The sequence below is a fragment of the Chrysochloris asiatica genome, unplaced genomic scaffold (genome assembly GCF_000296735.1).
Source record: "Chrysochloris asiatica unplaced genomic scaffold, ChrAsi1.0 scaffold00419, whole genome shotgun sequence".
Taxonomy (NCBI): domain Eukaryota; kingdom Metazoa; phylum Chordata; class Mammalia; order Afrosoricida; family Chrysochloridae; genus Chrysochloris; species Chrysochloris asiatica.
Genome location: NW_006408937.1, coordinates 699,387 through 711,559, shown reverse-complemented (window position 1 = coordinate 711,559; position 12,173 = coordinate 699,387). Strand labels below are relative to the sequence as shown.

General features: G+C 42.3%; 1 protein-coding gene across 1 annotated transcript; it reads left to right on the top strand.

The window, feature by feature from the left end:
- The first annotated feature begins 11,520 nt into the window (after nt 1-11,520).
- Nucleotides 11,521-11,778, top strand: LOC102819238 (anaphase-promoting complex subunit CDC26-like). Its single transcript, XM_006876842.1, has one exon. It carries the CDS (start codon nt 11,521-11,523, stop codon nt 11,776-11,778), a length of 258 nt encoding a protein of 85 aa, XP_006876904.1.
- Nucleotides 11,779-12,173: the final 395 nt, after the last annotated feature.

Below are 12,173 nucleotides of genomic sequence, written 5' to 3'. Positions count from 1 at the left end.
TCTTTGATAGCAAAAATTTATCCTTAGGTCTGGTGTGGCACTGTGGGTTACTGCACTGGGCTGCAAAGTCGTTTAAACTGCAAGGTCGGCGGTTCAAGCTCACCAGCTGCTCCTTGGAAACCCTATACTAGGGCGCTGTGGGTCGGAATCGACTCGAGGGCACGCCACAGCAGGAATAGCAACCACCATGCTTGTGCAAACCTTTGCTTTCAGTGGAGTGCTTCCCAAGGAGTCCTTTACCCACGAACACAAAGTCTGTCTTGATTCTGACCATCTATGAAAAATTGTGTGGATCATGACAAGCTATGGACAACATTGAGAAGTATGAGTATTCCAGAACACTTAATTGTACTTCTCAGAAATCTGTACCTAGACCAAGAAGCAGTTGTTCGAATAGAACATGGGAACACTGAATGGTTTAAAATTGGGAAAGGTGTGAGACAGGGTTGTATTCTTTCACCATACTTATTCAACCTGTATGCTGAGCAAATAATATGAGAGGCTGGGTTCTATGAAGAAAAACGTGGCATCAGGATTGGAGGAAGACTCATTAACAACCTGCGATATGCAGATGATACAACCTTGATCGCTAAAAGTGAAGAGGACTTGAAACATTTACTGATGAAGATCAAAGAGCACAGCCTTCGATATGGATTACATCTCAATGTCAAGAAAACAAAAATCCTCACCACTGGACCAATAAACAACATTCTTATCAGTGGAGAAAAGACTGAAGTTGTCAAGGACTTCATTCTTCTTGGATCAACTATCAACACTCGCGGAAGCAGCAGTCAAGAGATCAGACGACGTATTGCACCGGGCAAATCTGCTGCACAGGAACTTTTTAAAGTGTTGAAGAGCAGAGATGTCAGCTTGAGGACTAGGGTGCGCCTGACCCAGGCCATGGTGTTTTCAATAGCCTCATATGGATGCGAAAGCTGGACAGTGAATAAGGAGGATCGTAGAAGAATTGATGCCTTTGAGTTGTGGTGTTGGAGGAGAATACTGAGGGTGCCATGGACTGCCAAAAGAACCAATAGATCTGTTTTGGAAGAAGTGCAGCCAGAGTGCTCCTTGGAGGCCAGGATGGCTAAGCTTCGTCTCTCCTACTTTGGACATATTGTCCGGAGGAAACAGTCGTTGGAGAAGGATGTCATGCTGGGTAAGGTGGAGGGTCAGAGAAAAAGAGGAAGACCCCCAACGAGATGGATCGGCCAGGTGGCATCATTGATGGACTCAGGTGTGGCAGCGGTAGTGAGGTTGGCCCAGGATCGGACATTGTTTCGTTCTGCTGTGCATGGGGTCGCTATGAGTCGGTTCCGACTCGATGGCACCTGACAACAACAACACAACATGAAAAAGGGAGAAATGCCAGTTCCCTTCCTTGGTTGTTGTTGTTAAGTGCCATCGAGTCCGTTTTGACTCATAGACACCTTGTATAGGGTTTGAGCCTCTGACCTAGGGGCCCAGCACACCAGGACTCCCCCTTCCTTGGTGGGTTCCCATATATCCAATGATACTAGAGGCTAACAGTGTCAGCAGTGATGGGCTCAAGCTTAGCAACAATTATGAGGGGCCTGGGAAGGGTTGCGTTCAGCTGGGCATTAGGTCGCTAAGAATTGGAACCAACTTGACAACACTTAACACCAACAACACTTGTTTTATTTACTTTGAACTTTGTATTGTAAATTGAGTGAAAGGTTACAGAGAAGATCATTAATTTTACATTCAAGAAATCTCAATGATTGCATTCCCCTCCAAGCAACACCAGTGATCCCACTTCGTCCCCACCTTCCCAGCCCTTCTCAACTTGGTCCTTAAGTAAATGGTGCCCTTTTGATTTTGAATGATTGATTTACTTCATGATGAGCAGACCTTACTAGTGTTGTCGTCCCCTAAGTCTACCTATCTACTGCTTGGCTGAAAATTGGGCCATGAAGGTGAATTCCTTTCCAGACCTGAACGATGGTCAAGGGCCAGAGTCTCCGGTTCCTCCAGTCTCTTTCTAACCAGTAAGCCTGGTTCTCTTTGTAAAATAATAATGTTGAGTTTTAGTCTACATTTCCTCCACTCTATCCAGGACCTGCTAATGTGTCCCTTTCAGAGCAGTTGGTAGTGGCAGCTGGGCACCATCTAGTTCTTCTGATCTCAGAGCTGTGGAGACCCATGTGCACATGTTCCAATTAGTCCACTGGACTAATTGATTCCAAGCACCTTCACTTCTCATCACTCCTGTTTCTTCCACACATGGAGAGAAAAAGAGCTGCTCCTTATATGGCTGCTCCTGAGCCTTTATGATCCCAGATGTTACTCATCAATGCAGGATGTAGAACACTGTCTTTGTGGACCCCGTTATGCCAATTGATCATGGTGTCCCCTGAGACTAGCTAGGGTCCTGTGCTCTCAGACCCAGCAATTCACTGCCTTAAGAACTGTAAGTTTTCATCATGATCCACCACATTCAAAGAACATTGTATTGTTGTTGTCATTGTTAAGTGCCATTGGATCTGTTTTGACTCATAGCAACTCTGTATAGAGTTTTTGAGGAGCTGCTGGTGAGTTTGAACCACTGACCTTGTGGTTCAAACCGACCTTATAGTTGAGTGAGTACCCTACAGCACCACACCAAGACTCTAAGGCAATTGTTATGTCTACAACTTGACAAAAAGACAAACAACCCAGTAAAAAAAAAAAAAAAAGGCAAAGAATTTGAACAGCCGTTTCACTAAAGAGATTATTCACGTGGCCAACAAGGGCATGAAAAGCTATTTAACATCATTAGCCCATGTTATTTGAGTTGGCTTCTACTCATAGCGAGTGACCCTATTTGTGCCTTCCGAATCAAAGAGATGCTGTGACCAACAGAATGAGACCCATAGCGACCCTGCACAGGGTTTCTGAGGCTGTAAATCTTCATGGGAGCAGAAAGCCTCATCTTTCTCCCACGGAGCAGCTGGTAGTTTTGAACTGCTGACCTTGCAGTGCACAGCCCGATTCGTAACCACTACGCTACCAGAGCTCCTTTTTATATCGGTTATGTTGTTGTTGTTGTTGTTGTTATGTGCCGTGGAGTCGGTTCTGATTCATAGCGACCCTGTACAGGGTTTTCAAGGCTATAAATCTTTATGGGAGCAGAAAGCCTCATCTTTCTACTGCGGAATAGCTGGTAGTTTCGAACTGATGACCTTGAGGTTCACAGCCCAATTCATAACCACAACGCTACCAGGCTATAAATGGTTATAATCTCATTGGGGAAAGGGTTGTCTTTGTTGTATTAACGAGACAGGATTAGTGTGGCCATGTTTCTTGAGTCGTTTTCTTGTGAGATATAAACAGAGCATAAACAAGCAGATCTGCAGCCACCATGAACGCCACGGGAGCCTTGACTGATGGCAAAGTCCTACAGAAACGTCTCCTAATTGATGGAGACGGTGCTGGAGATGATCCAAGAAGCAAGCTCCTAGTGAGGAGTCTCATTAAATTGTGCCACCCTGGATCCCAGGAAGAGGGCTCTACTTAGCACCAACATATGCTGAGCACACAGCCACAATGTGAATTTTCAAGGGTCGAAACCTTGCTGGTATACGATATGAATCTCAGAGAAATAGAAAATTATGAAAACATTTTTACAAAGACATAGAATGTAGCATTACTGGAGCACGTGAAAAAATTACTGAGTGCAAGAAGCAAATTAATTCAGGGAAAACAAATACAAAAAATCTCCAAGAACATGATGCTTTAGCAAAAGTCATTCAGCATCATCCAGACAGGCGTGAACCATTAAAGGAACTCTGTCTGGGAAAAGAAGGAAAGCGGGAATTGAGACAGAACAGTTTCACGCTCTGTGGACTTCAGCAAGCACTGGGGAATAATGGGGCAAAAATGACGAGGTAGAAGCAGCTCAGGAACAAGCATGCAAACAGATTCTAAGCCATAGACAAGGAAATTACCAAGAATATTGAACTAGCGATATGATCTTAGTGTTTAGAAATTCTTGTGCTCTTGAGATAGGTAAAATGTCTACCATGATATTTTAAAACACTTTGCTTTTAAAATCAGTGCACATTTTATTTCTATTTCTTCATACAAAAGAAAACAACTTCAGTATGTATGTATGCGGCTTGATGAAAATTCCTTTTTATTCTTAACCTTTAAAAATCGGAAGAAAAAGTCCCAAACGTTGAATACAGTGTACTCAAGCAGGGTATAGTTGTGCACATTAATATTATAAATATTTTTTTAACTGATAACATTAATTATTCACAAAATTAATTGAAGATTATGACAAGGTGGTATCTCCGGGATTTGCAAGAAGAAATAAATTCATTTCCAGAAATCGTTGCCACTTTTGAAAATGGAGTCCATGAGTAGGGTTCGGGACTGCTGGGAACGTGAGCAATTATGTGTGAAATGTGGTATATGCGCATGATTCTGGGAAGACATTAAGGACCCCTGGTATAAGGTGCCATACAAATCAATATGCTTTGCTTTCTTTATCTTTCTCCTAACACTTGAAGACGTCGTGGTGTGGTGCTGTGGATTCATGTGCTGGACTGCAAAGCTGGCTTGAACCATGAGGTCAGTGGTTCAAATTCACCAGCTGCTCCTTGGAAACCCTATACAGACAGGGTCGCTATGGGTCGGAACCAAGTTGATGGCACTTAACAACAACAATACTTGAAGAATGTAGTTGTTAAAGGTTTCGTTAAGTTTTCTCTATATTGTTCTTTAGCAGCATTTTCAATGGAAATAAATTTACCGTTAAAGTGAAGAGTTGTTTGAGGTAGTCTAGTAAGATTGTTTTGCATACAGGATTTCATGGTCTTAAAGATTAAGCTAAGTCTGAATCACTTATAATTTTTTAAAGTATTAAATGACACATTTAATACTTGGCCAAAAAAAAAAAAAAAAGCAGATATGGGGTAATATAGATGCTAAAACTCCCAGAGCTTTCCAAGGAAGTAGAAGTTGAAGAGAAAATGACAAAGAGCCTTCCTCTAGAGCCAGCGCCTCCCTCCTAAACTGTGTGTTCATTACGTCATGTCCGGTATAGAATTTCTGTCATAGCAGCACTAGAGAACGAAGACGGGGGATAGCACAATGGAAGATTTACATTTAGACAAATAGCTACTCTACGACTGTGCCTGTCCATTCTTAGGCAATTTTATAGATCAGTTTCATCCACAAAAAGACAAGTACAAGAGATGTTTACAATGGCTTTATTCCTAATAATACTTCCATGTATGTGTACAGCAATTTAAAGAGCAATTTGGAAAGAATATGTAAAAAGTACATTTTCAGATAAACAAATACAGAGTTTATTGGTAGCATACCTACATTATGCACACAAACTTCTAAATGATGAATTTCAGGACGAGAGAAACTATCTCAGTGCCAGAAAGCAAGAAGACTTGGTGAAGACTGATTTTGTAAATACAAAGATAAACCTAAACAAACATTTCTATTAGTATTACCAGTTAGACTTTTAATGTTGCTATTGTTAAGTGCCATTGAGTCGATTACAACTCACAGCGACCCTGTAGAGGGTTTCTGAGGAGCAGCTAGCTGGTGGGTTTGCACTGCTAACCTTGTGGTTCGCAGTCCAGTGCTGATCCTACAGTGCCACCCCAGAAACCCAGACTAAAAAGGAAGCCAGAACTAAAATGTTAGACTATCATACTACGTTAACTGGGAGGGCTGTTGTTGGAATTTACTACGGTCCTTGGGTTAGTTAGGAGAGGGAATGAAGATATTAACTTCAATTTTGGATACTTTATAGAAGAAAATGTCAAACACACAACTATGAAAACCGTAGAAATAGGACACACAACTACCAAAGCATGCAAGATTATCAACAGTATGCTTAGCAGAAGCGGATGGCTCCCTTCCGGATGTAGAGAGGTCATAATATTGTCAGCTATTAATCTGAGACTTTTTGCCTTGGGAGCACGGGAGCACTACACGGATGGCATCTGTGTCAAAGAAAGATATAGAAAGCCTTAATCAAGACTATATGTTTTCTTTTCTCCCCCCCCCCCCTTAACCCAAGTTAACATGTGTCTACTTCCGGCCAACTCCTAACGACCCTGTATACAGTTTCCTAGGTGGGTTTGAAATGCTGACCCTGCAGTTAACAGTCCAGTGCTTATCCTAAAGCACCACACCAGGAGCCTTCCCATCCCTGATAACCATCAAAGAATGTCTCTTTCAGTGTGAAAACCTTTTTTTTTACTTTTGTAACTTTGTACAATAGTGATTTTATACGATACTTGTCCTTTCATAACTGTCTTAATTCAAATTTCACTTAGCATACATAATGACCTGCACTGGAGTCCTGGTGTGGCGCTGTGGGATAAAGCATTGGACCAAAAGTTTGGTTTAAACCACAAGGTCGGTGGTTCAAACTCACCAGCCACTCTTTGGAAACCCTTTACAGCACTTAACAACAACAACAATGATCTACACTGGATCAAAGGGTATTTCCATTGCCAGCTTATTAAAGAAGCGCCATACCAATCATCATCATAGCGGAGGTAGTATTCTAAAGTTCCACCGGATTTGTAGGAGAATTCCAGTCTCTCCATATCCTCCTCATCGTCATCAATCTGCAAAGAGATGGAAAAAAAAGAATCACCAATTTCCTATGGGTCAGACTCACCAGCTGCTCCTATGTGTAGGACCCGACTCAACAGCCTCTGAATAAGCAAAGCACTCCTTAAAAAGGAACAAAGTAGGAGGCTTCTCACTTCCCAGTCACAGTACGAATGAAAGACACATAGACTAATGGAACAGAATTGAGGGCCCAGAAGTCAATCCATCCCCCTAAGGGCAGCTGGTCTCTAGCAAAGGGCCAGAGGACCTTAAAAGGGGAAGAGACCAAGCAAATGGGGCTGGCAGTACAATATGGTAGCACAAATATGAAACAAGAGCAAGATCTCACATCATAGACCCGACCAAACTGAACTCAATATGGATCAAAGACCTAAATATAAAGCCTAGAACTGGCTCACTCTTTTGATGGAAGAAACTTCCTCTGCGCAATTTTCCTGACTTTTTCTCACTAATGCAGCTTTCAATTTTCTCAGAACTTCTTAATAAGCCCCTGTGATTATCCTGTGTCGTCTGAGAAATTTCCTTAGGAATCCCCAAAACCAGCTGCCATAACCTTCTGAGCTGACGTCTGTGCCTTGGATTTCACTCAGCCAGCAGACAGACCCCCTTGGAAGCCACTGTTTGGACTGGACCCTTTTTTTAAAGGCACTAATGTGACTAACACAAGTATATTACCGAGAGAACATGTGATCAATCATTCATTGATTGAAGTTGTTGTTAAGTACCATCGTGGTGTCGGTTCCGACTCATAGCGACCCTGCACAGGGTTTCCGAGGCGGTAAATCTTTACGGGAGCAGAGCGCCTCATCTTTCTCCCGTGAAACAGCTGGTAGTTTCCAACTGCTGACCTTAAGGTTAGCAGCCTGATTTGTAACCACTACGCTACCAGAGCACCTTTCACTGATTGAAGAGGCATGTTTAAACCCATTTTCTTTGGAATAAGCCTGTGCTGGTATGAACTGGAGGCCTGGTAGCAATACTTTTTGACTTCTCCTCATCTGTTTATTTCCTGAAATAAATAGTAAGATTCTGACAAGTGAGAACTTGATTCAATTCATTTCTGTCCTCCCCACGTCTCCCAGCAAGGACGTCTAGAATTTGACCAGCCCACATGCTCCCAACCTTGCTGATGCCTTCCAGCCTCAAATACCAGTCACCTTTGTCCCTGTGAGCTGGTCATCTTTCCCATGATGTTTAATTGGCGTGACACTCGGCTAGCCAGCAGAATAGCCCAATTCTCCATAATCTGGTGCTTAGGCCAACATCATTGCAAATGTTATTTTGTTGTTTTTCCACTTGACGTCGAAGATTAGGTTAGCAATTTGAGACTTTTTAAAATAAGTGATAAATTCCCTTCTGTACACTGCCTTTAATATACACCATCTCTGAGTATTTTCTATTTTCCCTTGTAATTTCTTTTAGACACATTGAACATCTGTTGCTGTTTTGAAGTGCCGTCCAGTCGGTTCCAACTCACGGTGGCCCTGTGCAGGGTTTCCGAGGAGAAACTGATGACTTTGAACTGCTGACCTTATGGTCCAATGAATTATTCCATAGCACTTTAGGAATGTGATGATCCCCACATATTTGTGAATTTTTTTAAAAAATGGTATTATTGATTGCTTATTTAATTGCATTGTGGTAAGAGAACCGACTTTGTATGATTCCAATCCTTTTAAATGTCTTGAGACTTGGTTTTCGGGCTAGCACATGGTTTCGTCTAGGAACTTTCTATGTGTGTTTAAGAAGACTGTAATTTGGTGTCTCCTCTAGATGTGTGCTGGCCAGTTTTGCTTCTTGTGTTTTCGTGCTGCTTCCGTAAAGATGAAAGTCACCACCATCCTACTCAATCCACTGAACACCAACAGTAACTAAAATCAAACCTCCACACAGTTGTCTTGGCTGTAATCTTCACATCTATGTATCTGTGTATATATAAACATATATTTACAATAGCTATTCATCTTTCTGAAAGATTGACCTGTTATCATTATCAAAGGCTCATCTTTATCTCTAGAAACATTTTCGTTTTAGAGTCCTGGGGTGGCGCTGTAGGGTACTTCACTGGACCGCAAGGTGCTCCTCAGAAACTCTATACACGGTAGCTCTACAGGTTAGATCCAACTCGATGGCACTTAACAACAACCACAACATATATGATACTAATACACTCCTCACTTCAGCTCTTTTTTATTCCCATTTGCTTAGTATATCCTTTTATTCATTTTTAAGTTCTTATTGTGAATTGAGTGGTAGTTTACGTGGGAGAACATTGGTTTTACACTCATCCTTTCATTCCAATGATTACGATCTCCTCCGTGCGTCATCATTCAACAGTATTTTCTTCTAGTCCCTCTGGCTGGAAACACTCAGGAATATATAATAATTTAAACAAGCAGAGGGCACATTCTCCAAGCCTGCCCCCTGGCCAGTCTTTCTCTTTCCATGAGTCTAGAGTCCTCAGTTGCTGTCTCTCTGCATGTCTTCGTCTCTGCCTCCATCTCTGGTGTTGCTGCTTCTCTGGATAGCATCCCACATTCCACTTGTGCTCTTCTCCCTTGATGGTCCTAGGGTCTCCTCTGTTCCTGGACTGTAAGATTAACTACTCCCCCCTTTTTGTTACAAAACTTCTACCTTTATAGTTGTGACAGTCACAATTAGTCATGATAACAGTTACTCACTATTGAATCAAAAGAATCTTATCCCCATCTCCTTTCACCAGACCCGTCTAGACAAGATGACAACTATTCAGTGGGGACTCTACCTTCCCCTCCACACTCTGAAACTAAACTCCCTCTTGAAAACTTGCAAGCCAGTCACTTCGTGCCTTTATCACCCCTTCATTTTAGGTAGCCAATGTCTATGTTGCCCATCCCTATCAACCCTGTATACAGAGGAGATAGGATTGGTACTTGATGTGAAGATTCCTTCCCTCTCGGTTGATATTCTAAGCTACTAATCCATAAGTACAGGTCAAGTTCATCAAACTGTACACTTGTTTCCTTTATTAGTTTTTTTTTTTTTATTTTCCTCTAGTCAAGTTCTGATCATCAAGCCATTGAAGCTAGGTCAAATGGGTACTATCTGCAAGTTTGGTGTGCCTCCTCTCAGCTTCACTCTCAGCTCTAACCCTCCATGGTTATGTCCTTGTCCATGGATTCAGGAGTTCCCAGGTCTCACTGCACTTTGGACCAAGCAGCGGTTCCTCTTCTTTCACTCATCCCCAGGTCGACGGGAGTCTAAACTTTTATTTTCAACTCATTTGTGTCTTTGAACCAAAAGATTTCTCTTGTAGACAGTAAAAGTACATAATTGAATCATGCGTTTAAAATCCATTCGGGCCGACTCTGTCTTCTAATTGAGAATTTAATCCCCCAAATCTCATAGAGCCAAATCTTGTACACAAAATATTTGTATTATAAAATTCAATTATACCACTGGCTCTGCCTCCATGTGTACCAAAGCTCTAAGCAACAACAATGCAGATATACCTCATATCTATGGGGTGCAGTAGAAAACTCGCTGTTTCTGAAATGGAATTGGGAACAAATCATGGATTGTGGTGTCATTAGAGGAGTTCCCGTTGGAGTTGGAACCTATGGATTTGAATGCAAAAGAAGACAAAAAGGGAGAAGTCAATTAGTATTTCATTTCTCTCTGAATGCAATAGTACCAAGAAGATAAACAGCACTTGTATGTACACGAAAACACCCAGGAATATATAGCCATTCAAACAGCCCGCCCCACCCCCCATGCCAGCACACATCCCCTTTCCCTCCATGAGTCTAGAATTCTCAGCGACTTCGTCTCTCCATGTCATCTGTTCTGTCGCCATCTCTGGTGCCACCACTTCTCTGGATAGGGTCCCACACTTTGCTCCCGCTCTTCTCCCTTGATGGCCCCAGGGTCCTCCGTTCCGGGACTGTAAGATTGACTACTCACCCCTTTTTGCTACAAAACTTCTACCTTTACAGTTGCTACAATTGCAACTAGGCATGATAACAATTACTCATGATTGAATCATGAGAGTCTTGACCCCCATCTCCTTTCACCAGACCTGTCTAGACAGGATGAAAACCACTCAGTGGGGATTCTTCCTTCCCCCGCACACTATGAATCTAAACTCCCTCTTGAAAACTTGTAAGCCAGTCACTTTGTGCCTTTGCAGCCCTACCCACCCCATCCCCCCACCATTTTAGGTAGCCAATGTCTAAGTTGCCCATCCCTATATACCCTGTGTACAGAGGGGATGGGAATGATCCTTGTTGTAAAGATTATTTTCCTCTTGGTTGGTATTTTAAGCTACTACATCCATAAGTATAGTCCCATTAATTCTTGCTTTGCCATCTTTCTAGTTTATATCATCTTTCTGTTAGGCCGATGAGTTCAAAACTTTAAAATATAGTCTAAAGTTTCAAAGTCAGATCTCCACCAACTTGTTTTGGAAGTATGGGGTTGCTTCTGAAGTTGCCCAAGAGGATGGGGTTGCCACCCAAAGCTAAAATAGCAGGTCTGCCATGCACAAAAACCAAGAAAATAGAGTAAAGCTGAGAAGGGGCTGCAATATCCAAGAAACAGGAAAACAGAGCCTTCTGGGACCTAAAGGGGTGTGGTCACCACTCAGATGGACTAGAAAAAGGGGGCCACCCAAAACTGAGGGAGCAGGGTGATGGACGCCAAGGTTCCGGGAAGGGGCTGAGCTGAACAGGCTTGGAAAAAGAAGAGCTGAACTAAGACACCTCCTCCTCTAGGAAACCTTCCTGGCCTTGAATGTGTCCACCCCATATTCAACCCAGACTGGATTAGACTGTGTCTTTTAACTCAAGCTGGAGCATAAGAAGTGTTTGTTAAACAAATGACATCTTTATAGACCCTGAGGATAACCCTGGGAACTGTGTTGATTTCAGTATGCTGCGACGAAAACCAACCCGACTGGAGCTGAAACTTGATGACATTGAAGAGTTTGAGAATATTCGAAAGGACCTGGAGACCCGGAAGAAACAAAAAGAAGATGTGGAAGTTGTGGGAGGCAGTGATGGAGAAGGAGCCATTGGACTCAGCATTGACCCCAAGAGCCGAGAACAAATGATTAATGATCGAATTGGTTATAAACCCCAACCCAAGCCCAACAACCGGTCATCTCAATTTGGAAGTTTTGAATTTTAGAAGTAGACGTGAATTTTGCATGCCAGAACCCTGGAATGGAGTAAAAGGATGGCAGAAGTACAAATGAGATTTAGAGAATACAGTCCTTGGTCAAGCAAAATGTTTACTTCTTGCAATGAAGCATACTTTTAAGTGGGTTTAATTATGCTTAACTTTCACTTTAAACCAGAATCTAAATTCAGGTTTGTCTCTGGAAATCTTATTTGACTCTGTAATTTGTCTGATTTTTGTTTTTTAAAATAAATATATTTTTGGAAAAAAAAAAACAAAACTGAGGGAGCAGAGTTACTGTCCCAGTGAGCCTGGAATGTAGGGTTCAAGCCTAGGACTGAGGGCCCTCGACCTACAATCTGAAGGGTGTGGCCAACACCCAGAGCCTGGAGGGTACAACCTTT